The following is a 27,126-nucleotide window of genomic DNA, read 5'->3' as shown; positions in this document are numbered from 1 at the left end:
CCTCCCTCCTTCTGCCAGCCCAGCAGGAGCTGTTCTCTCCCCACAAATACTGTGCTTCCTGACACTTACCACTTTTCTACCAGCCTTCTTAATTAGAGATGGCAATCTTCATTAGTAACACTCTTGAACGCCGTTAGGGTTCTGACTCGCAACCTCCTTGCTCTGCTACAGGACCACTGCAACTTAAAGGTTTAACTGACAGGCCAGAATATTGTTACTGGCCCGATATTTCTCTGTAGTGTCCTACTGAACCGTGCGCTTACCCCAGTAGTTACTTTTATGTATGTTACATCTTTGGCTACATCAAATAACCAAAAAGTCAGAAGCCAAATATCTGGAAATCCAAAATTCTGAAACTAGCAACACAGGCTGCAGTACAAGGACAGAAGGATACACTGAAATTATAATAAAGTCTGGATGACTTTGGCAGCATAACTGGCTACCAAAACCAGCGATAAAGACACTGCTCACGCACAGGAGAATGAAATAGAGACTGCGAAGCTCAGAGGATTCAGGCAGATATTTCAATAATACTTCTTTGTCATGTAACTTCTAGCATCTCTCTGGTACTTTTGTAGAAACATAAAAAAATAAAAAAAACCCTGAACATACTGTTATCACACTCACAACTAATAGTTAACACTTTGCATCAGGTTACAAAATGAGAACATTCATTTAAAAAAAGTGATCACCTTGCGGTTTACCCACAACACTGAGCTGAATGGCCAGTCCTCGGGTAACCGCTTGGAAGGGTGAGCGAATAAAACACGAGTTGATCAAGCCAACAGGCTGGAACTGTCAGGTTCTGTCATGCCAGGAAATGAGGAATTAGCGTCCTTTCTCCTTGTTCCCTGCATGCTCAGTATGTCAAGAAAATAATACTTTTAAAGATGAAAAATATGAAGTTCATCAGGCTTAAAAGTGTCATGTTTTCTTTTAGAAATCTTACACCTGAAATAACTGATCTGCAATAACTATCTGCAATATCCACTGTAACGGACTAAACGCTTTAGTCAACAATTTTATCAGGTAAATGCCCTCCCCTACCAAGCAGGGAAGCCGCTCAGCTTTCTTACCGTTGTCTCTGTTAATCCACCAACAGACACCGAGAGACCCAGAAGCACATAGTACTGGTACGCTGGCAAACCCAACAGCTGGGTGATCCGAGGGAAAGCTTCGGATGCAGCGTTCCAGTTTAGCGTCTCCTTCTCTGACCTGGGGAAAGGGGAAGGACAAGAAGTGTTGTATGTGTGCACTGCCTTTCCTCCCCATACGTTCCTATGATAGCTCCTCATCCTCAAGCACCACATCAGTGAAGAAAGTCTCTGAATTACCTAAAAATCAAATTAATCACTGGTCTTCAAGCCCATGGGGAAAATACAAATCAAAACTTCAGCCATTGCCAGTAAAGGGAAGCAATTCAAGTCCTTGTTCTGATTCAGATGAGGGATTTGAACCACAGTTTTCTTTTCACATGCACTTTTCCCTACACCAAGAGAAAAAAAGTTCTCTTTCTTGCTTTCCCTTCCAAGTTCTCTCCCACCAACAGCTAGTCAACAACTGACAAAAAGGCAGACTTATCCCAGGAAAGGCTGACACCCCCCACCACGGATCAAGCAGTGTCCCAGCAGGCAGAGCACTTTTTCAGTTACAGGAGGGTGAGATTCTGCTGAACAGAATGGGGACACAAAGCTGGATGTTCCTCATCCCAATCAGGTATTATGATCACCATTCATGAAAGAGTTGCTGCAGCTCTTGCTGTAACCAGAAATTCTATACCAGATAACTACTTCCACTACTCTAAAAGAACACAATTAAAAATTGCCATTATAATCAATCAATGTTTTCCAGTCGGGGGCGCGGGGGGGGAACAAACAAGAAGGGCGACTACCAATAAATTCCAGCTCTCACATTATGAAGAGAAAGTGAGACTATAAACCAGACAGTTCATAAATAGCAGGATTACCAAAACACAGCTCCCAGCAGTTCTGTCTCACCAACTGACACGATCTCTACCATCCACCACGGAACTGGCTGATGGGGTCTGAAATTACTGGGGTGGATCCAGAGAAAAACTTATGCAGCATGACCATGTAAGACCTGTCTCCTTAGGAAACGATGGTTTAACAGGAACTCATACAGTAAGTTTGTCTTTTGAACATTTTATATGTTTATACATATTCATTGGACACTTAATGAAATTCTGACAAACAGCACCAAATATTCCTCCATATTAGGGACCTGGGCACAAAAATTACATCAGGTTGCTTGAGTTACATGTAACTGTGTGCGTGTATCTTTTACTTCCAGTGGTTTAGGATACTTTTTCAATATATTACCTTGGAAATATCCTTTCGAGCGCTTCTCGATGAGGTATGTGTGGAACTGGAGGACGGTCAAAATGTAAAAGAGTAAGGAACACAGAGCCTGCATGAGCTCGAAATTTATCTATTTTTTCAGCTGACTGTTGAGCCAGCCAGCACATAATCTGTTTGCAGCTACAAAGAAGAAAACAATCACATAATGTAATGAGAATGTATACTGAAATTGACGTTGTTTCAACATACCAAAATATCCTGCTACGGAAGTATTCTGGTTTAACTCTCTATAATGAACGTACAAGTGATTTAAGACATCAACATGGTGACAGAATCTTTAAAGCTTTATCTTCCATAAATCAATCAAAAAATATCATGATGTTAATATTACACAGTATTTGATATTCACATACCACCTTTGATCCAAAAAGATAAGAAGGTGGCTTTATGGTCTGGATGAACTGTTACATTTCAGAAGGAAATAGAGCAGGAACCTTAAGAAGAGCACATTTTCAAGTAGAAAACTGCTCGCGTAGCAGAGGACAAGGCCTATCCCAAATCTTATGTATCCCAAATTTATCACTCCTTCAACTCTGGCTTGTTTTTAACTAAATCCTGTTTTGCCCACATTCATAACTAAACTCTCAGCTACAATACTGTGTTTCACAAGGTGCTTTACACCTTCAGAAAGGACAACTAATGATAGTAAAACCAGCTACAATTCCTTCAGTCACAGCAAAACCCAGAATAATCAGAAAATATGATCCAGCTGGCAGGAGTCCTTCTCTAGTTTTCACGTGAATGATCTATTTCTGCAACAGACCAAAAGTGCCCCTGGACAACAGGCACTGGTGGAGTAGTGTATTCCTACAGAACCCAGTATTTTCCTTCCAAGTTTGGGATTTTTTAAATTAAAAAAAGACATCATGTATATATTCAGCTAACCACTGGGCATGCTCTGTCCATAAACCAACACCATTATTAAGAAAGTTTTTCTGCAGCCAAATGTATGCTTAAAAACTGGTAAGTATTCTTTTTTCTGCAGCCAAATGTATGCTTAAAAACTGGTAAGTATTCTTTTTTCTTTTTCTACTGTTAGGAGTATTCTATCATTAAAGTAAAAACAGAAGCTCAGTATTTTTCCGTATTTCCTTACTAACAATTCTGCAAAGATGACAGAAATGACTACAAACTCATCTCCACATTATATCACATTCCAAATTAACAATGCAGTGCCCTAGATAAGCAGGCAAGTCTGCTTTCTGTTGAAGTGAACAATACTGGCATGCTCCACAGAGGTGGCAAGTACAGACCAAACCTCACCGATGCACTGTATTTCAAAGGTGCAACTGCCACCCAGTTTCTCTCGGTAAGTTTAGTCTCCAAAAAACAGATACGATATTCTCAGCATCTGTATGGGTATAGGTTTGATGGACTTCTATCAAAATTTCTGTCACACTCAGTAAAAGATTAAGTATATAATATATAAGCAATACTTTCTTGTATGAACTGGAATGTAGTTATAAGACACAAAAATAGTACAAGTAACATACACGTTGGCATTAATTAACTCCACTTCATTCTGAGCCAGCAGAAGCGTCACTTCCATTAAGCTTGTCATAGCAGCTTCACGTACCCTGTTGAAACAGAGAGTAGTTACATGGAGTAGTTACATACTTAGTTACATCAGTATTTATTTAAATAAATACATCAGCAGTTAAGTTTGACATTGGGAAAAATTCAAAGTAACAAGAAAAAATTGAAATGTTTGAAAAGGTTCACCTGACTACTGTGAAAAGACAGATTCTTGTTTCTGATTTCCAAAACAAGTTGAAAATAGTTGCCTATGTAGTCTAAAACTGGGTGGGACATTTGTTATAATGGTAAAAAAGGTAAATTACATCATTTTTTCCTAAGTAGCTTAATACAAGTTTGGCAATCTTTCAAAGTATGTTTTCCTAGTTTTTCATATAGTAGCTGACTATTAGATATTCATGTCTAACACCTGTAGACAGATTGGACAAGTCCCAGCAAACAATCTGTCAAAAGAAATGTAAAGTTTGCATATGGAAAGTAAAGTTGGTTAAACTTTCCCACGATTCCATTGAAGAAAGACAAAAATTACACACCAAAGGCAAGGTCTCTCCAGAGAAATGGCAATTCCCCCTATATCTTTCCATCTTAGTCAATGGTTTAGAAGAAACAATGAGAAAACGTTCATATTTGAAAGGCCACAAAAGTACTCGGCAGCCAACAGTTTGCCGTAAGAAAGGATTCCCCTCCCCCCTTTAATTTACACGTTTCTTGACTTGATTGTGGCTGGCATTGCCAAAGAAGCTTAAAAAGAATCTGGTGCTCAAAGCGCATTTGAATTTTAATGGGTGCTGGGAGTTTAATTTCCTCAGGATTTCTTTGAAAATTTTCACTTTGTAGAGTTTTGTTTTGTTTTTAAATTAAGACACAGACAGAAGGACAAACAACAGGTATGGGGAACTTTAAGCAAGAGCTGTCAGATGTGGAAGTTAACTCGAATACCTAATTATACCTAGCCAGGCTCTTACCTACTGCAGCGTCTCGCCTCATTTTGAAAGCAAAAAGCTTATTATCTCTTCCCTTTCTCTGCCTCTCCACTGGATATGGGGGCCCTTGCCTCTTCTTTCGGCTCCACCTCTCTCGTGTTCCTACATTTTCTGAGCCAGAGACCCATTCACCTCCCTCCTGCTTCTTTGCCGGCGGAGGAAGGAGGAGAGGGAAAGCCAAGCTCCTTCCTCTCTTGCGCAAGCTGGAATGACCTGCTCTTGATCCTTACTAGTTTGCATCCTTGTTTCCTCTTCTAAGTTTGAGATGTCAAACACACCTATCTTTTAGTGATTTCTTGCCCTGCATTATTATTTCCCTGTCATATGACAATTTTAACGACCAGTACTGAAGGCTGAGGAGCTGGGTATCATTATGCAAACCAAGAAAAATTGAAACATACAAATATTAACTCAGGCTGATAAGAGCAGCCTCAATTATTTGCCCTGTGTACTTTTCCAATTCATTTGTAAATACTGTAATCAAGTACCCTAAAGGAACAAGGTTAGTCAATTAAAAACGTGCCCAATACTAACATGGCACAAACCATCTTTCTTCTGCTTTGCTCTGCAGAACTTACACTTCATGTTCTGTTCAAAGTCAGAGTAGTGATAATTGCAACTCACGCTGGAACCGACGAGATCTCAGCGACTGATAACGATTAGGTAGAGCACAAGCATTACAGTTTGACAGCAGTATAAACTACCCAATGATCGCTGGCAATGAAAACCAGATAAACACTGCACAAAAAAAGCACAATCACAAATGTTCCTCCTACACTAGGAAATAGTTGGTTCTAGGGTGTGTTACAGCAGCTCCCAGTCCTCACCGTAATTACAGATGTACTTTACAGCACCTGCCCCTGCATTCAAGCTATCTAATGAGCAATCCTAAAGAGGAGAATGCCACTGCAATTAACTTTTTTCTTTTCTTTTCAAAGTAAACCTGGGGCTAACAAATACAGTAATGACACTAAAGTCAAGACTGAGTAGGACAGAATTCTAAAACAGACATAACCAGAAATCTGACCCGAAGCAAAAAGTTCCCAAGCTGACACAATGCACACTTGGCATCACGTACCATTATACCGGATCTGAACCGGGATCAGCATGCTATGCATGGCTGCTGAGGCTGAACAGCCAACGCTCCAGAGCTGGACTGTTTTGCTTGCAGCAGGGAGAAGGGAGCAAACCACTGGGACTGTTTTGGTCACAGAAAGCATCACAACAAGCCAGGAGGAGCGCACACCCTCCCCTGCGAGATACAGCTAACGTCTCACCCCTTGCAGCCTTCCCAAGTCAGCAAGTACCACCACAGGTTGCAACCATCACCTGTGAGCTCTGCCAGCTTTGCTGCAGCCAGTTACAATACATAGATACCACTCAAATCAGAAGAAAATTATGTTTTATGTTCATCAGCTACAGCTGAAAACACCCTTCAGAGGACAGTGACTGAAAAAAATGTCTAAACTTGTTGTTTCATACAAACGCTCTGCAATGATACAACCGAAATGAAACACCAAAGCCTTTCATGTGACTCAGCACTGTTAGACAAGAGCTTCCTTAATAAACTGGGAAAATATGGAAATCCTCAACCAACAAAATTACTTCATAGCAGTACTTTTCCCCACTCCCTGCTTGGAACGTAACAGAAGCATAGTTTTTATTCAGAAACTAGATCTGAACAATCAACAGGCTGTTAACTTACAATCCTGAACGCACATCTCTGTACCCTGAGACGTTACATATAGTTGCCTGACAAGTCAAATATGTACCACCACTCATTACCATACCATACAAACAGCATGGCCCATACTGTTAAAACAGGGCTGATATGTATAGAATGTATATATCTGTACAGAATCATATCTAAAAGCAACATATATCTGCATATTTCCAAATCAAAATTAGGGATTAAGACATTACAAAGCCTTTTTCAAAAACAGCACTTCACTCAAAATCAATGTCCAACAACTAACAGACAACTACAATGAATTTATCACATTCATTTACTTAGTTTATTGCTTGTTTATATAATGATTAATGTTACTGCTCTGAGCCTTCTATACAGCATCAAAATCAGCATATATTTTAAAACTGCGGATACTGGATTTATTCTTGAATTCTGATAATTTAATACTTTTTATTAACAAGGACTATTTCAGGCTCGGCATATTTGTGCTCCTAAATACACGCAGAAAAGTACCCTGAAAAGAGAGCCTGTATGTTTCCTTAGTACTTATCTGATCTCTAAAGAAATTTCACATGGTTTTCTCACTCTCTAACTACCTTGTGGAATTCTACGCGATGAAGTGAGTAACATGAAATCTTCATTGCTGCTCCGTCTACCACATTCAAAGACTGCAGGAACTTCCGATCAGTGAGTTATGTTACATCCCCAATTCCAGCTTCTTTAGAAATCAGACACAAACCCAAGGAGGATATCAGCCTTCATAGCGCTCTGGGTTCATCAGTTTAGAAATTGCCTTTTCAGATGACTATTACTGAAGGAACACAGAACCTCCAGACGAATGCGGTACTATATACTGAATCTGCTTAATATATTAACGGAACTGTGAAGACTGAAGAACATGTCAAAAATAAGACTGCTACAGTTTTAACCTTACACCTATCCTATAGATTTCACATTAGCAGATACATTCCTACAGACTTAGGATTTAATTATTCTTCCAATCTCGTAGCTGAAATCACTGAAACCCTAGACTTAAAAAAGAGTCAGTAACACCAATGCACAATGTATAAAGTTTTTATCCACCTTGTCACCAGCCTTGGAAATGTCACTAACACGTGAGGCAACTACTCCCTCTCCTGGCAAAACGTCCCACGAGAGCAATGCACACCAGAGAGCTCGCCAAGCGGGAGTAAATGTGTTATTTCAAAGAAACAGAAGCAATGTTTTACATCGCTGTACTTCTTGCAACTCAATAAATTCCTGACGTTCACTAAAAGCAAAGAATGTCATCCACAAAACCAGAATAAGACTGAATTCCAGTTTAAAACACATTAGCCCACACCTTCCTAACTTCTGAGGCGAAGGACAAACCAATTCTTGTCAGTCTTTCCTTTCACTTTCTACTCCTCTTCCCCCAGTGTATTTCTAACTATACTCAAACCTCGGAGCTATCTATTTCTAACAGGTTTTGAAAAGACATCAATTTTTCATTAGACATCAAAACTGACAGCTAAGTTGAAGTCTCAGTTTGTAAGGCATCTTACCATCCTCCAACATCTCCTCGGCTGTCTGTGGTGTAGTCAGTCACACCACTAAGCAGGGTAGCATAAATCTGAGCAATGTTATCTTTGCAGACATATTCTTCCTGGGATCCGTCCCCCTTTACACCTACTGTCTGGCAAACCCTGTAAAAAGAGAAGAAGTGAGGGACACCACAACACTAGCAAGGAGAAACATTAAGATCATAGCTTTGTTCTGCTGCTTAACTGCATTCCCTGGACGTACAGCACTCTTAAACACCTGTAACATCTGCTGCAAACAGTATGGAGATATTTCTGAGCCTACTGTGTTGTATCTGACCTGAGAATTTCCGATCAGCGTTCAGGTTTAAAGGAACACTGGCAAGGCAAAAATCTCCGATAAGCTGTTTGGGTTTATGTCCACAGTAACAAAAAGGAACACACTTGAAGCACCTGTCAGTTTCTGAACTCTCCTTAAAATGAAGCAAGCAAGAAGAGCAAAGGACTAATACAGTGTGCACTGAATTTGATCTTTAACAAACTTCTTTACATTGAAGACATGGGCTTTTTCCACTGTAATGGTTTAAGAGCATACATACTATGATATTACTAACAGTAACTACACTGTGGCATGTCAACACAGAAAATACTCCTTTAGAGTAAAAGTACAATTTCTTTAAACCAATTCAATCTTCTTATTAAGGATGTGGAAAAAACATATTCTTCCCCCTCAATAAAGCTCACTAAATTGCAGCCCATGAGAAAGGCGAAATTTAAAGTATACTCTAGCTAGTCAGTTAATTGATTAAAAAAAAACCACAAACACACCATCAGATTTGTATTACATCCTCACAAGTGAGAAAATCCTCTGAATCAAAGATACATTGAATAATGGAGATACGTACAGTCCCACGCTAAAAATGTGTATGTCACGGTGTAAGTAATTCCAAGAATCACGCTACAAGCCCACAACAGAATGCAGAATGAACAGGTGAAAGCTTCTAGAAAAAGAACTAAAATTAGACAAAAATAAAGACAATAAACATACTTTGCAATTGCTATTAAGGCATCTCTCCTGGATTCTGCAAAGCTCACGTCTGCAGGTGAAATTAAGGTAACTTTTTTCAAACCTTCCAAAACCTGAAAAAATATAAAATTTGAGATACTTAAATCCAGTGCATTATTTATGATAAATACTAAATTTAGATATCATATCAAGATGAGCTCAATCAGGTACGAGAGCGCCAAGCAGGCAACAGTGTTTGGTTTCTCACCGGGACCTGTCAGTATGCCTCACTTTTCCCTTTGGACAAATGTTCCATAGCAAAAGGATAATTCAGTCTCTGGCTTTTCCATTCATTAAACCACTAAAGCAGGAGTAAACTTTAATTATCTGAATCTATGTCAAGCTAAACTCATGATGATTTTCTGCAGTTACCGTTCATTAGAATCCAAACCCCCTTCACAAAGGCCAATTATGATCATTATTATGTCTTTGATTACCATCACAGGTTTCATACAAAATACTGTGTGCCCTCTTCTCATTGCAATGTTCATATTTTCTAACCTGTTGGAGCCTGCCCTTTAGCAGAAACCTTGGAAGGGCCCCAAGAGCTCTTGAAAAGCCACAACGAATCATTTCCTCTGTGTTTTGCAGTTCTGAAACATACTGTGTCACCAGCTCATCTAGAAAAAAATACCATTGCAGAGTGAAAAGCAACTACCACATCACTGTCATTAAATAGTCAGCTAACAAACAAACAAAACAAAAAATCAGGAAAAGATCCCCCAAACAGAGCAGCTAGAAAGTTTTAAAATTCATTAAACTAAAATACAGAACACCTCTGATTTCTTACAGAAAAAAGATAAAAATTTTAAGATGTTCCCTGTTACATGAATGAATTCTTATTTTCTATATACAAAGTCAGATTTTTAGACAGACTAATACTAGTCATTCAGAGAAAAAAGTTCTTAATGTTAAGAAGATATAATGTTTTAAAAATAAAAAAAATAAGTATAAGCACAAATTTCTATGCAAACACAGGGGAACAAGTTCTCTTATATTTACAGGTCATCATTTTCCATAATTAGACAAGTATTCTGCGTTAGGAAAGAGATGTCTCTGGATTTGTGAAGGTCATTCAACATTTTCCCCCCCAGAGTAGTCTCAGTTGAGCTCAGGGTTTAAACACCTAACCCTAATCATACCTAAGCAATGAGATAATTTCATATTACTTTTTATAGAGAGACAAAAATAATACTGGGCTTTTTGCAGGAGAAAGCTCAAAAGCAGCAGCACTTCAAAGCAGGGATGCTGCGCTCAGAGTCTGTGCAATGCTACACGGCGGGACAGGGACGATGGCCCTCCAAACAGCAGCACAGACAAAAGGCACAAGAATAAACTGAACTGGGCATAGAAAAAGGAGGCTCAACAATGAAGGAAAGCAATGTGAAGAAGAAAGTGAGGAGGAATAAAAAACCAAAAAAGAGAAGTCAGGAATCTATCTGCGTATTTCTGCTGTGATTTTTATCCTAGACTTAACAGACAATCCTTCCTTTACCAGGTTTCTCAGCAACTATATTGAACTGTTCTGCAAAATGCAGAGAAAAACAACGTGCTCCAGAAACGTGCTTCTAAGACCAACCAAGATAGCGGCAGCAAACACGGCTCTGGTTCGAAAAGCAGAAAGGTGGCCTTGTTAATCGCTTTACTGAATATGTACTTATCAATGCTCAAAGAAAAAGAATCCGAGATTGTAGGAAGATTACATAATTGTGCCATTGCTTACTGTCACCTTAGATTCAAATGATTGAGCAATATTTTCTAGAGGAAGAAAGAATAGTTACCATAAGGAATTACACATTAATCATAACTCATGAGGTGGTGGTGTTTTGTTTTTTTTAAGTCCCTATGCAATCAGCAGGCCTCAACTAGTTCCTCACATCATGGAACTAGTTCCCTGTCCAAAGGTTAGCAATACCTTCATATAAGCACATCTATTATTCAAAAATTTCCAAACCACTGGAGTGTAAAGTTAGAGTCTGGAGGCCATAGGAAGATGCCGTGCTTGCTTAGACAGCAAGATGATCTTAGACAGCAAGACTACAACAGTGTTCCCTTTGACTGATGTAAACTTAAAATGACATTTTAGCCAAACGACATAGAATTAAGACATGACAATAGAAGAGCAGCTCTTTACTTATAACTACTTCGTAATTATGCTCGCAAGTGTAATGCAAATGTTAATATTCTTCTGAGAGTCTTCAGCCTCATAAAACACAGCCTGTGAGGTGTCTACAACATTAATTCAACACAACCCATCCTGAAAGAATATTAAAAGATAAAGTCATCAAAACCAAACACATTAAGACAGAAAAAACTAAAAGAAAAGGTGGTAACAAACAATCAAGGCAAAAGAAGTTTCAATAAAACTGCAGTCTTATAGGGACAGATTCAGAATGCTGAATCACTTTGATTTGTGTTTTCATTTTAATCTGTTGAGCTATAGTGAAACACCCGTAAAATTCTACCAAAAGCCTTTTTATTTCCTGATCCCCTTCATCATGTTTAGGCCTGCTTTAACTGACTTATCTAATGACCTGCATTGTCACTGAATGTCTTCTGCACCGCAGCTCCCACGCAGACACGCATGTATCAGGCATCATGGGGAGGACTTTTAGTAATGGATTTTAATCCCACAACATACAGAATTTCATGGTCATCAAATACATAGTTTTTTACAGACACAAAGATGAAAATACACTTTTTTTTTCTTTTTAAAAGATGCTTGCATGTATAATGGCGCTTTGGTTACAATGTGTGGAAGAGGCTTTAGAGCAGTACAAGGCAAATAAAAGCATCATCAGGACAGAACTGACTAGACTTTTTAGAACAGAAAAATTTCCAACTCACGATTCTATTCTCTAAATCACTCCAGGAAGTCTAATAAAAAAATGTACTTCTATCTACAAATCTGACCCTAATTATGTCCCCAGACCACCATGGCTACATCACCATGACTCCTTCAAGCACAAGCCAGACTAGAAGTTAACCGAGAATCCAGGAAAAAACAATTAAGCTTCATGGGCATCTATGGCTGCAGCCATCATTGCATGTCCTTCCAGGAGATCCTCTCTCCCTCTTGACACTGACATCTGGCTGAGCTTCCTGGTCCACTTTCATAGAAGTCTGAAACTCCATCCTTACATAGAATGTGATCTATTAACTTTTTAACTCATTTTTAGCTTGCTTTCTTGATTCAGCATTATCTCCTCCTGCCCAAAGTATTCTGTTTTTAGAAAACATTACCTTTTGCTGAGATTATTGGTTTGTTTTTTTTTAATCTGCCTTAGTACCGTATCACATCTTGCCATACTGCCTACAAAAAAAATCAGGCATGCAGTGCCAGCCTGCATGAAGGAAAGCGCTATTTTCAGATTTATTTTTTACAAAAATGCAGAGGTTTAGCAATACAGAAAAGATTTAATAATCAGGATATGCTGCTTTTATATATAAGCCATAGCTTCTTTAGGGCAGGGAATGCATGTTACTAATATATGTGATAGATATCTGGTTAATTCTGGGAGCTACCGTAATAGAAATAAATAATAACGTATTCTGTTACCTGATTTAGGAATGATTTAGTAATGGGAAAAAAAAAAAATAAATCCCTATTTTGTTATATATATAAAAATATATATAATATTTAAATCAAAACAAGAACTCAAATGTTTTTCTTAAATTATCTATCTATACAATGCAGTAGTTTGTCTCTGGTGGACACAATATCATTTGATACTTAAAACAAAGAAAGGTCCAATAAAACCAATATAAAAAAAGATGTTGATTTATATGCCTCTGACAAAAGTTTAAGCCTACTCTTGTACCACTGATCCAAATCCAAATAGATGAGGTTTCATATGTGCGTTTACAAGAACTCTTGTGTGTCCTGGCTATTCTTCCTATGCCTATGCAATTCTTCTTCCTTAAAGTCAGCCAAGATCTCTGGCATAGAGTTTATCAAAATATGATGTGAAAATGTCTCATTATGAATTTCATAGTGAGACACAAATAAGACATAAATGCCTCATAATGAATTTCATTAAAATTCAAGATTTGCCATAAACACATATTTTCTTTGCTTCTTTGTTTTAAAGTATAGAATAGAAAAGCTATCTCTTTTTCCTACTATTCATTATTATGGTACCTTGCATTCTTTTTTAAATTTAAATTTTTAAATTTAGACTGAATTTAGACATTCAGTCTAAAGCAAGCAATCCCTGAGACATCTCCTAGACTTTCAGTTGGTTTTACCACTCTTTCCTGAACCATTTTAAGGTCCTTTAAAATCAGTGACGCTCCTCCCCACTCTACCCAATACCTCCAAAGTGCAAGTTAGGTCCAGCCCAGTATTTTCTGCCTCTGCTGTAAACATGAGTCATTACCCTGTAGAGCTGGATCAGCTTCTCCCTTTTCATTGATGTAATACTCGTTACACAGCGCAGCCAGTGCAGAGACTGCCGACTCCTGTAACAAAGGCAAAACTGTGAACTTGATATATTTTTACGGTCATACTTTATGATAACTGTGCTTAGAATTAAAAGGTTAAGGAAAAAGAGTGGATTTTTAAACAAAAAATATTCCCTTCAGCTACTGACATTTACTTTCTTTTCATTTTTTCCCAATACCGGTTTAAGAACAGTTGAATAGGAAATCTGTGTAAGAAAAAAAATCCAGGAGTTTCTACTCTTATTCCTTCAAAAGTACCAGTAAGCTAAATTAATATTTAAGACATCAATAGTAATGTATCAACTATTCTCAGTTCAGTTGAAAGACCTCCAGGATGACACAGTATTACAAAATACAGAAGCCGTTATTTCATCTTCAATATATTGGTGCCAGATTGATAAGAAATAAACCATTTATCCCCAGAAAGCTACAGGAAGGAAACACAGAAAAAAACAACCCCAAAATATCCAGTATTACAATCCTGTGCCTCACTGTGTCTCAGTCTTAATTGGTTTAGAAAAGGACCAAAGGTTGTGTATTGCACCTGCACCTCCTCATCTTTAGAGTGGTTTCGGTCACTGCTGCAGAACACAGAACTAATATAGCTGCTATTTCAAAAAGCATGTAACAAGTTTTCCCGTAGAATTTATGGTTAAATTATACTTTTTAGCTAACAATATAATGCTAACCAAAATTATAATAAATTTGAAAGCATACAAAAACTATGCACTGTTCGCTCCATGTTAACAGCAATGATACTCACTAATACTCATGTTCTCTGGGTACAAGAAATCTTAAATGATAACACAGGCATCCTGTACAGCCTATTCATCCCACCCTCAAAGACACCTCAGACTTGTTTTCTATGCAAAATCCAGGACTTGAAAGAAAACCAGTATTCATCTACATAATATTCTACCTACCACGGGCATTATAATAGCAAAATATACAGAATTATCTGTAGGTTGGAAGGGGCATTGAAAGATCACCTAGTCCAATCCCTCTGCAACGAGCACGGACATCTTCAACTAGATCAGGTTGCTCAGATCCTTCACTTTCTAAAAAGAATGGTTTTCACTCTAAATGCATGAAGTTACATGGGCAGAGTATACCGTATGCCGGGAAAAAAGGTTACTTTTTAATGTCTTAAGTATTGCCCTTAAAATTATTTCTCTCTAAAATATATACAGAAATCAAGTGAGAACTGATATTTACTAAACATACTTGGCTCAACACTGATTAATATTAACCGAACAAATCACAACTCTAAAGTCTATAATTAATTCTTCTAAGTTTGGTTTAGAAGTTCCAGTTATAAAGACATACAAACTCTTTGAAAAAATTGCTAATGCCAAAAGAATATTCCAAGAATTCAAATTTAATCTTTAATTTTCTTCAGTGACTTGGATACATTCTGGTTTACTCTGTCTTCCAAGGAAGACTAAAAGATGAGCGACGAGATATTTGCAATGGCTTTTTATCTTATTTTTAAAACCTAACAAAATGAACACAATAAGTTATATTCAAATAGTCTCTGTGATGGCTATAAGCTCAAACAGGGCATTCAAAAATTGTCTTTATAATTCAGTAGAGCCTTTAAGAGCAGAAGATCAAACTGTCATGGTATTACTCAGGAAAATTAAGGCAAATAACTGGAGACGTTAAGATCATGTACATAAAATATCATGAAACATATCCATCTGGATTTAATATTCAGAATTAAGAGTAGCTCGAGAGCACAGTAAAAGGATTTGCAACAGTGTTTCATGGAAAATTTAAGCACATTGTCCTGAATAACTGTTGATCACAGTGTTCTCACTGTTAACAAAGATCTCAGTACATCAGGCCTGAGAACGTCATCCAGACTTTCTTTTTAATTCTCACCAAAGCTCTCTGAAACTACCAAATACCAACATACCTTGTACATACTACAGGTACACCAAAACGGACACAAAACACCGTACCAACGCAACCGTGCAGCCGAAGCCAGGAGCTTCAAGCAACCGCCAGCGACCACTGATGGCCAGCCCAGCCCACCGTCAGTGGCAGCACCTGCCAAGCCCTTGGTCCACATGTAGACACAAGAACAACCTCTGTGACAGCTGGCCAACTATTAATCAAAAAGCTCCATTTGAATTTTGAGGAATTCTCTTTTTAAAAAAAAAAAAACAAAACACAAAAAACTTCTTGATCCAATCTAAGAAACAAACATTTAAGAATCAATTAGATTTCATGGAAAATAATCCACCATCAGAAAGCAAAAATAGTTCTAATTCTGTATTTAATGGGACCACATGAAGGAGGAACTGTTGTACCTTTATATGCTGTCGTGCAGTGCTTGAAACCAGAGGGAGGCTTCTTAGACTGTCGTTTATTAACCACTGCCAGCCACCTGAAACAGTAAGGCACATAAATGGTATTAACTTTTCTTACTTCCTGAACTTCAACATTCTCTGTGTTATTTTTCACAAAGACCCGCAATTATACATATTGATGTATTTCCTTGGTTTTCCAAAATAAACAAGATTGTGATTCTCAATTAGTATAGCTATTCTCATTTGGTTTACAGTTTAAATTCACAGTTTACAGCACAAACACTGTGTCTGGTGATGCTGAAAACTTGACAGGAAAACCCCCCACATTAGGAAACAGCTAAAAACACATCTTCAAAAAACATTGCCATCTGTTGCAGTATTTGTGTATGTTTTTGGTATTTTTTTATTTGTTAGGCCGCCCAATCTCACTCATCTTTCTTCTTTAAAAAGCATCTTTTGTTAATAATTTAGCTTAATGAATAACAACTAAGATAACGGAAAGTTATTTTAAAAATGACATACCGATTATTGGATCTCCTCTAAATGGCATTTTTGATAGCGACAACTTTTCAATTAAAGTGCAGACTGTAAGAAAATAAGTTTGGTAACTGGATAAATAGAAAAAAAATGGGAAATTGCAGCAATTTTGGAGCTATAACCATATCAAGTTACATTAATTTTAAACCAAAGAAAATTCGCGAATAGAAGTCCAAACCGTGAAATTAGAAATTTAAAGGAAGTTACACTTGTGATTCTTACATACAAAAAAAGCTGCTCTGCAGCAACTGTTCTCTGACACGAGTTAGTCCCATCACTTATACAAATCTACTGTCTGGTGGTATGTTTTCCCCCCTCTGCCATTTAAGGTACATATATGTACATACTGGCCACCTTCCTGTTCCTATACCGGTCTGTAAGGGGCTATGTAGCATCACTGATTGTAAACCAGCCTGGAGAAGGACAATGCTACAGCCACTAAAAAACTATTCAAATATATATGAAAGGTTTTCCTACTTCTTATTAGCACTTTTTTGGACCTTCAAGGATTGGCATCTGTTCGCTGCACAGAGCTGAGAGCTATAAAACTGGATGCAGCTTTATTTCCTTTGATACTCAGAATATGAGAAAATGTCAATAATTAAGTCCTTATTATTTTAAATCTATAAACTTAAATTAATTCTATGCTTACGAACCCACTTTCGGAATAGAATTTTTTTTTAGTGTTTCAAGGTTGTTCCGGGGAATAGCAATTAACACAGAAAACACTGCCAACTTTTACTATACAATTGATTGACTGCATTGCTCAAATGAAAACTCAGCACTTCGGGAATACAGGATCCTTCACCTCCTGGTGATCAGTTCAAATAAAACAGATCGGTATACATCCATACTCACTATCGGACTGCTTTAAGAGTGGTGGAGGGCTGGTAGAGAGGAGGGAGAGGACAGAACAAGCTTCTATATAATACCACCTTTTTGTTTTCCTCTCGTCCCACAACTTAATCTTTGAATCTTACTCTGGGCTCTGCACACAGTTCATCATCTTCCTCATTTATAACCAACTTACTGGGCTCCAAATCTACTCTTGCATTCAGTCCTCACTGTGGTAATGTCACACAATCAGGCTCCCTGTGCTCAAACTCTATTCAATATTGTATGTCAGCTTCTTTGTTCTAATATTTATTCACAGACAAGGTTAAGTACAATTAGTTCCAAGTTCCTTAGTTCTCTACACTTCTTTAAGCTCTGTTGTGGTTGAGACCATCATCTTCATTAGACATGCAGGCAATTTGTGGAACATTTTCAATTCTACTTATTCCACCTACACAGTTGTATCATGCCAAAATACTGTCATTTGTGCTTCTCCAAAACTATGAAATATTCCACTACTTAAAAGCTAAAACATATGACAAAAAACTACCTATTCTTTCAGCGTGCATTATCATGTCACAAGACTTTAAGTTCATTCAAAGACTGCAAAAATCCCCTGCCCCCTGTACCCCTTCTATTTGATCACTCTTCCATCTTGGTACTGAAACACCTTTACCCACTAGGTTTGGATGGCTTCACATCTTCAAAGCCAGAATCTGCTGCGCAGCACTTCCTCCATCCAAACCACGAGCAGAAAACTCAAGTTGGCATCATTTCCTTATCCACCCAGGCTACCAGGACGGACACTTTTTGCTGCAATGCCCTTCCTTTTTACAGTGGTTCCATATATAACAATCTTCAAAATCCATGTGAACCACCCATCAACTTTCCTGTGATACCACCCGTTCCACAAGCTGTTGTTTATACGGTCTTTACTCTTCACCTTTGCACACACATGTAGTACTGTAAAATCATCAGTTACATGACCGCATCTGTCTCAGTGGACTGCTCACATGTCTTCTGGAGAGGAATCAGAGTAAATCAATGAAAGAAGCTAATTCAATCCTGAAGCAAATTCATTGCGTGCCACAACAGGAGAGAATGTGTGACATCAACCCTAGAACTATCGCCAACTCTTACACAGCGTTATTCACAAGTGTGCTGACAACCGATGTTCTGGTGTAGCCATCTTCTGATAGGCCTCCAAACTATGTATGTTTTTAATTACTGTGCATACTTTATTTATGCATTCAACACAATATCTGCAAAACAAACTGGAAAAAAGTAAAGGGGAGAATTCATTACTGCATATTTTCTGCTTTCACACCACAGTGGTGATACTTACCAGCTGGTCTCATCAGTTCTCCACCTAAACCCCTGTAAAGCAGAAACAGAGCCTCAGCAAATAACCCACCACGAGCAGTGCCAGCACACTGCCTAGCGAGAAAAACAAAAATCTCAAAACCATTTCAGGATGAAAGCAGATCACAAAATACCTGCAGTTTTGTATTTGACCAACTCTGAACTACTTCTTTTTAAATCAGCTGTTGTCTTGACTTCAGCATGATTTATACAAAACCTTCCGGAATATTTAACATTCTTCTTGGAGAAACATGGTCCCAGTCTTTTTAATTTTTAATGTGAATAATAGAAGACTGTCAAGTTCATTCTGCTTTTCACTTGCTTCAGAAGCATTCCAAACCTGTGGGACTTGCCACAGGACTTTTCAGTCATACAGCCTCTACGAGCTTCTGACTTCCATGACTGAAAAGCAATTACATGCAATTTTTTAACAAAATCTTCACCTCTGGAATATTCAATAGAAACTTCACTTACCAGTTTCCATTTTCATAAATGCTAACTGGTTTACTTTCCTGGCAAGGTTCCCCCTCCCTCCCCACTAAAGCCCCTTCCCAGGTCGTTTTGCATTCATCACCACAAACGAGGGGGTAAAAACTTCCAACGCAGCAGAAAAGGAGAGAGAGAAACGACACAAGATGTTTCGGACCCTCCTGAAGTAAGAGCATATAACGTAAGGATGGTCTCACCAGCTGGGACCTCAGGCTCAGCCAGCCCAGCTGCCCTGTCCGAACACCAGCCTGGCCACCGGCAGCACCAGGAAGGGACAGTCTGAACCGGGCAAAAAGTGGGGAGAAGCGGGAGCACCCTGACAATGGCAGGGCCTGTCTCCAGTCTTCAGCATCTCATGTCTCTGTCAGAGGGACATCTCCTCACCGCGCTCGGCAATGCCTGCTGGTTACGTGGATATCCCCAAGGTGCCCTCAGCGCTGCTGAGGGTGTTCTGCTCTGTGTCACCCTCTGTGGCTTAATTTTTCCATTTTATGAACCTTTGACCCCTGCCTTTCCTTTGGATATTTCCTCCCTCGACTCCTTATTCTTGTCTCCCCTTCACTCCTGCAGTATTTCCTCCCTGAGGTGTGCCAAACCCTTAATCACCTGTTTGTATGACCACGCTCTGGCAGAAACTCTCAGCAAGCAGGAGGAACAACAAAGGCTTTTCTGTTTATTTGCTTGGGTTTCTTTTTTTTTTTTTTTTTTAAACCTTTTCTTCCCTCCTCTCCTCCTCTCTCCCCACAATAAAATTAGTAGCTATGCTCAGAAGGCAAACCTAGCAACCCTAACAACCCTTAGAACTTTGTTCTCCAACTTATCCTTTTATATGAGCTTCAAAAGCCTAAACATTTTAAACAAGTTTTTCCATTCCATACAAGTAGATGCCTCCTGTAACACGACTGGGTTTTTGACTGCTCAACATTTTCATTGGATTTTCAGGGAACGCAGAGACATCAGCTCCAGAATATTCTCATTTGCCATAGATCAGTCTTCCTTTAATTGGGAAACTTGCTTTTGACAATCAATATATAAAGCTAATGCAATAATCTACAACTCAGTTTATCACCAAAGCAAGCAAGCACAGATTCCACATCTCCATGCTGATAAGGTCTTTGTGTTATCTACCCCACCTTCCTGCCACATTGTCTGCTCTCCAGCTTCTAAAAAATTTAAATTAGAAAACAAAGAAATGATGCAAGGAGTCGAGACAGTGGCAAAAATAGAATGCCACGGTGAGGCTCCTTCCTCTTCAACATTTCTTTTCCCTTCATTTTGTCCTCACCCATTCCTTGCCTTTTGTCTGTTGTCTTACTGCAAATGAGTATAAAATAATGATCTTGTAAATTTGTTTGGTGTGCAACACAGTCTGCTGATGCAAGGATTCAGATACAGACTTCTGTTCAAACTACAAAGCAAGAACTGAGTCATAAAGGCTGCTCTTCTCCACTTCTTCACACTGCCAATAAGGAAGTCAGGCCACTTAGAGCTACTCTTACATTAATAATCTGACAGCTCTCCCTTCCTCTGGCATTACATCAGCTCCATTTAATTTCAGAGTTTAGAGCTCCACTGAGGATTACTGTCCCTGTGCAAGAATGAAGAATGGTGACAGTGATTTGCATAGTCAGATTTCCACGTAATGCAGAAACTATAATCAAATTATCTTTGAAGGCACTGCAACACCACATGCTCTTCTCTGCAGAACTTTTCAAGTTAGTTCTTTGCCTAGACATCACTGTGTCCATCAAGGTATCCAAATTTTTTTCTCCTTTCCGCAGCTCATACATATTTCAGTTGTAAGAACTGATAATTCTATCATAATTCTAGATCTTTCCTCAGTCACTGTTTAGTTTGTCAAACACGATGTGCATCTTTCTATTAACTTTATCTCGCTCTACAGTATTTCACTAAATTAAAAAGATACGGATCTACCTAATTCAGAGATTCTGAATTCTGCTGCACAGTCAGTATTCTCCCTTTTTGCTTCTAAAGACACATCCACAAGTTGAATCACATTATATGTACCTGTTTCAAGGTTTAATTATTAACTCAGTTTGTAACTTGACCGATGCAGTGCCCAAGTCCCATGACCTCCTAAGCATTCCTGCCTATGTGCAGCTCTACAGCAATGCTTCCCTCCTAGAAACACCTGAGGATGAGTCACAATTTATTTGTGGAAAATACAATCAAAATAGATAATCCCTTTTAGAACTGATGAATTAAGATTACTGACCTAAGAAATCTGGTATCTATCTTAAAATTGCATAGGCCTGAATCAGAACCAACAGCAGTGCTGTTTGCACTGCATATAGAACTTCAAGGTACTTTTGTGGAATTTATATTTTTTAATTATTTAAAACCTGGGTTTTGTGAGAAGTTCAGTGTTTGTCTTTAAGATCATAAAAATAATACCAACTGAAGCTATTTATAAATTAATAGCATATACATTTTCATAAACATCTGAATCTGAAATTAAAACTACTGGAATAGCTGAAGAGATTCAATTGCAAATGCTGGATTTCCAGGAAGCTAAGAACACCTGCTGAAGAAGTATTTTCACGTCCACATGAATAGTAACCAATTGTTTTCCATGGGAACTCTTTGTCCTCAGTAAAACTGAGGTATCGTAAAAGGTCCAGGCTGTATACTTCTGGGCTTTGGAAGTACCAAGTGGCTCTATCGCAAGGTACACAGAGGAGGAAAGAGCTACCTTTGAGCACAGACAAAAAACCTGTGTATTTAACAAAGCCTTTGTGGTCATCCCTTTAAGATGCAGAGAATGAACTATAAGCTGACAAACACCTATTTTTAGGTTACTGTAAATTCACGTGCTGACCCTACACTGTTTGTATCGTATACTACCACCAGAAGACTCCAGGTGAAATCCTGCTCTATGGAACTAAGAGTTTGCCCAGTGACTTCAGTTCGTAGCAAAAGAATTTCACCTTGTAACTCTTCACAACACAGTATAGCATGATCTCCTGGAACCATCATGTGGCTGGACGCAAAAAAATGATTTAAAACTTGGAACAATTGTTAAGGTGAGCTTTGTTGCAAGGCTGGCATTATTTGCTGATTAAGTTAATAGGCCTAAAAAACTCTTTTATGGAGGTGACTGCCAAGAAACACATTTGCCCTGAAACCATCAAGATTAGTTGCAACCTTAAAGGTCTTTGAAATGAGATGAGTTTCTCTTTGACCTAGCACCTGTCAACAGCCACCGGCTACCTTACTCTTCTGGAAACGCTGCAATGCAGGAGATGACAGTCGAACTTGCACTGGCTACTGTTCTAAAAACCAACAGTTGCTCGTCTCGCGTAGCTGGGCGTGTGATACCCACAGCCCGTCCCTTCACATGTGACAAGAGCAGCTCAGAGCAAACCCCGGCATACGGCACCCTGCGCTGAGCGCGTCACCCAGTGTAGCAGTCGCTAGCACACACCGTGCCAATGTCACAGCCAGCTCCGAGGGGCACCCCCGAGGCCAAATAAACACAACATTTGCCGAAATACAGAGGTAGAGTGCAATTGCCTGGAGGAAGCCCAGCACACTCATCTGCAGCGCTTCCGTATCCATCCCTCATTATCTCGTGACCCAGCTCTGTGTATTGAGACCTACATTATCAGACTCAGAACCGGCTACAAGAAAGGAGATAAAAAATAATTCTGAACATCTATTCAGCTGAATATTAAGTCAAGAACCTTGTATCAGATGATGCCTTTTTAAAGAATCTTAACAGAACTATTAAAAATATTTTTTCTTGACAACTTTTCGTACTGAGAACTAGCACAAGGTCTTAGATGCACTACAGAAATGTACCTGCTACAAAAAAAAAAAAAAAAAAAAAAAAAAAAAAAAGGTACTAACTGTGCTGGTTCAGTGGAAGCATAATACAAATCGGGCTGATCATTAACACCACGTTTAAAGCGGCAGGCTGACTTCCAGTCCCAAACTAAGACAGCTTAAGGCAACAGATGCCACAAGTTTTTGTCTTGGGTTTTTATATACAGAAGTCATGTTTAAAGCAAAGAAAATATAGCTCAATTTTTAGAACTCTAGAACCCGTATAGCACAAAAGAGGCACAATGGAGGAATACTCTAAGTGGCATGGTTTGCATAGGACTTGCTCTAACTAGTGCCCATTTAATACAGAAAATCAGGCTCACTGCGCAATGCTCACCTGGAAGTGCACATGCAAATGCTCAAACCAACTAGCTCCTCAAGACAAACTGGTGCATCAAATGTGTCAGAATCCAGACTAATGGAAGGAAGTACATACTGATGTGCCTGGACTTGCATTCCCCTTTTTCGGCGTGCTATGGTAAACCCGGTAAAGGACTTACACACAGGAAGACAGAAAGATACTTGCATTTTTAAAAAAAATGTTATTACAGTAGAGGACAGGATTTTCTCAATTAGAATAAACAAATTTGATTGCTTCAAGCATAGTCAAAATTGAGAGACTGTGCAGTATAGCTCAAAACTTGGACTGTGTCCTGTCTGAAGGATAATTCATGGCCATCATTCAAACTCAGGTTAAAAAGATTACAAGAGCTGCTAAATAAAGTAAGATGGCGAGTTATATGAAGGTCTCCATTACAGCATTTTGGCTTCATCTTTTTTTACTTGAGGTACTTATGGATTCAATGGAATCCTAGAGCATTAGACAATCAAGAAACCCAGGACACATTTTCCAACTTAAATTTTATAAATTACAACTCTTAAAAGGGGGGAAAAAAAGCATTGCAGCATTTTCACACTTCCTTTTCCTTTCTCACAGGCCAACACAATGTCTGAAAGAAGCTCGACCAAAGCACTAAAATCCATGTGACCCACAAAAAGACAGCTACTTTGTTGCCAGAAGTGAAAGCAAAATATCTAATAAACAGTTGAGACATGTGGCTTGATGCTTTTTGTTAATGCAGTCTGAAAACTAGTAACACAAATAAAACACACAGGTTTTCAACATTCCTACAAGATGTTGTTACACCGAAAATTCCCGGTAGCAATTTCTCAAATGGAAATCTTTGGAATATTATGTGCAATAATTACTCATCATGAAACAAGTTTGGCTTGTTTCACTAAATGCTTGCCCAGCAATACTCAAATTGCTGGTTTGTTTTTATAACCTAGTTTATTTTTCTTGTCCTATTTTAAAATGTTTCATGCATACCAATATTTTAAAATATGGATTATATTAGACAGCTCTGTCTCAGCCTAAGTATTAGAGTAAACAGTAGTGAATCAATTGTGCTTGGAGTTGAATTACAAGTCTTATCTAGAATGAAAACATTTCTGTAGGCATCTTATAAATACCATTAAGTGCAAGAAGTGCACATTATGACAAAAACAAATTACACCCAAGCTCCACCCTGACATTAAAGAATTTATGGGAGCCAAGAGAGCCACCCACAAAGACACTAATATACAGTATCAGCATTAGAACCATCCACCAGTACAAGCTACCTTTGGAATGGAAGTTTCACATCAGTATGTACAACCCTCAAAAAGTAAATTTCAACATTTTTTCACATAGTTTCAGGATACAAAAACTTACACAGAAATTCTTTGAACTGCCATTAATTACACAAAACCTACTAATATTTACTGTTTTCAGAACTATTTTTAGTTCAAAGAAGTGAACTAAACCACTCAAAAGCTCAAAGAATTTGTCAGTTAAAGCAGAAAAAGACCCTCGCTCACACATACAATCATTAGGGAATACAAGTCAATCGTTATGTTTTGATTTCCTGAAATTTAGGAAGAACCTCTTAACTCATATACCAGTTTTAATTCACATTTACTTAACAGTTACTTAGGCAAATTGCTTTTACTTCCTGGAAGCTTCAATAAATAGGAAATTAAAACCAACTCAGTGAAAACTCATTTACATTTTCTTTGGCGCCAAGGGTTGAAAAATCGCATTGAGCCTTTCGTAATCCTCCTGGCCTACTCATTACACAGGATGAAGAAAGTAATTCTAGAATTTAGATAGAAGCTCCTTTAAAAAATAAATAAATTTTGGACTCATTAACTTATTAAAGGTCATTTCTATAGACCTGTTTGAACCACGCAAGTACTACAGTAGAGATGAATAATGGGAAAGAAATCCATTACACACTGCTGAAGCCACGGATTAGCAAGCACATTCTGTTCCACATTCTTTCCTTTAACTGTCTCTATCACAATACCGAGACCAGTACTTACCACTTTCTCGTTAACCTGACCTGCCTGTGCGTCGTGCCCTCCAGACACCACAACCACTACAGAACGGCACCAGCCTCTGCAACAGGCAGGCAAAGCCGAAGGAACGCACGTGCTTGCATCTGGGGGAACCGTGAGGGACCGGCAGTCCATAGCAGCTGCAACTAACTTGTGCAAACCAAAAATCCCACCAAGACCCTACTGTTCACATTACCTCTAATTGATAATTTCCAATACAAAAAATTATAATTTTTGCATCCATTTTCTCACCTGTACAACTGACGACTGCAAAGCTGGGGGGGGAGGAAGCAAAAAACATTCATGTTAGCAGAGTTTCATGCAAGTGTTTCCATTTTCCCTCCCTGTATCCAACATCTACACACTGTGAGCTAGGCAACACCGGATTATTTTATCAATAAAATTCAAAAGGTAAATCTTTACAAGAAAAGCTCTCTACATCCATATGAATTTTGTATTCAAAAGAAAATCAATTTAACACATCCATAAATTCTCTTAATTCCAAATCCTAGCTGCTCCTGCACATACCCTGGAAGCTAGTTTGGCTTTTTAAAATACATTTACTTTCCACAGCTGGCCCTTTTTAAAATGATGATATACTGCATTGTCTGAATACAACTTTGTTAGCTACAGATTAAACAGAAAAAAACTTGCACAAAAGTTCAAATGTGACTGAAAAAGTATTATCTCATTTTAAATTATAGGCCATCTTAAAAAAACTGTATCAAAGGTTATCAAATTTCTATGTAGTAAAAACACCAAACCCCCCAAACCCCCAGATTTTTAAAAAAGAGTTTACACCAAATTTGCAGATTATTTATAACAACAGACAACAGCAGAAACTGGAAAGTATCACAGCAAAATAAGGCCACTGTAACAGTACAGCTACTGCTGAGGAAGCTTTCAGGCATTTTAGCGTAGGAAAACTGAAGGAGAGAGAGATGCTTTTTCAACCTGTGGCAGAAGGTTTCACCTATGCACAGAATTGAGCAAGCACCTACATACTTTAAAGCGTAACGGCTAAATGGTGAAGCCTGACAGCTTTAGCACATCAGAACTGGGACTAAAAGCCACTACAGATACTGCAGAAAACCAGGAGGAGCCTGAACGCTGGAGTACTGTCTGTTCCATAAGGGAAAGAAATAGGAGCCAAAAGAAAAAAAAAAACAAAGAACGCAGGATGACTTAAAATTAAAGGGACAAGTCAGGCAAAATTATCTCCACAGAAGCACTTGAAACTGCTATGAGCAGGACAAAGACTTCATTTGTCATAAGGAGAAATAAAGACAATGGATCAGATGAAATACAGAATATGATTTTCAAGATCTATAAACTGGTAAATTACGGATGCGAGGATTTAGCAACAAAATCCCAATAAAGTAAAATATAAAAAAAAGAATGGAATCACTAGATCTCTCGAGCATGGTCACATTAAGGCAATAGCCATACATCTATCTGCAAGGCCAGTCAGTATGTACAGAAAGGGAGAAGAAACTGAAGGCGAAAGGAAGACAAAGCAAAACCACACGCAGTATTTCAGAAGTGTAACTGACAGCAGCAGAGAAAGTGGCTTAGCCATGAAGCTGGCAGAACACAAAGGGACCAAATACAAAATTATATTGGAGTAAGACACGTGGGCAAGGCTATCAGGCAGTCTGGAATGCATCTCCGAATTTGTATTTGTGAGATTGTTTACTTTTGGCAAAGGGAAGAGGAAGGTGGAGAACAGCTGTCTTAATTGTTTGTTT

General features: G+C 38.5%; 1 protein-coding gene across 3 annotated transcripts in view; it reads right to left on the bottom strand.

Moving 5' to 3' along the window:
* Nucleotides 1-27,126, bottom strand: part of TBCD (tubulin folding cofactor D) — a 129,600-nt gene that overhangs the window by 22,440 nt on the left and 80,034 nt on the right. For all 3 annotated transcript variants that reach the window (XM_055722629.1, XM_055722637.1, XM_055722620.1), the window contains 11 exons: nucleotides 25,631-25,653; nucleotides 18,648-18,679; nucleotides 16,454-16,516; nucleotides 15,932-16,008; nucleotides 13,553-13,634; nucleotides 9,675-9,793; nucleotides 9,156-9,247; nucleotides 8,132-8,272; nucleotides 3,872-3,955; nucleotides 2,340-2,498; nucleotides 1,077-1,215 (listed from right to left, as the gene is read on the bottom strand). In XM_055722629.1, the coding sequence (XP_055578604.1) occupies nucleotides 1,077-1,215; nucleotides 2,340-2,498; nucleotides 3,872-3,955; nucleotides 8,132-8,272; nucleotides 9,156-9,247; nucleotides 9,675-9,793; nucleotides 13,553-13,634; nucleotides 15,932-16,008; nucleotides 16,454-16,516; nucleotides 18,648-18,679; nucleotides 25,631-25,653 (1,011 nt within the window). The remainder of the gene's footprint in view (nucleotides 1-1,076; nucleotides 1,216-2,339; nucleotides 2,499-3,871; nucleotides 3,956-8,131; nucleotides 8,273-9,155; nucleotides 9,248-9,674; nucleotides 9,794-13,552; nucleotides 13,635-15,931; nucleotides 16,009-16,453; nucleotides 16,517-18,647; nucleotides 18,680-25,630; nucleotides 25,654-27,126) is intronic.

The sequence above is a fragment of the Falco cherrug genome, chromosome 1 (genome assembly GCF_023634085.1).
Source record: "Falco cherrug isolate bFalChe1 chromosome 1, bFalChe1.pri, whole genome shotgun sequence".
Taxonomy (NCBI): Eukaryota; Metazoa; Chordata; class Aves; order Falconiformes; family Falconidae; genus Falco; species Falco cherrug.
Note: the sequence above shows the minus strand (reverse complement) of the source record. Positions and strands in the feature narration are given on the sequence as shown.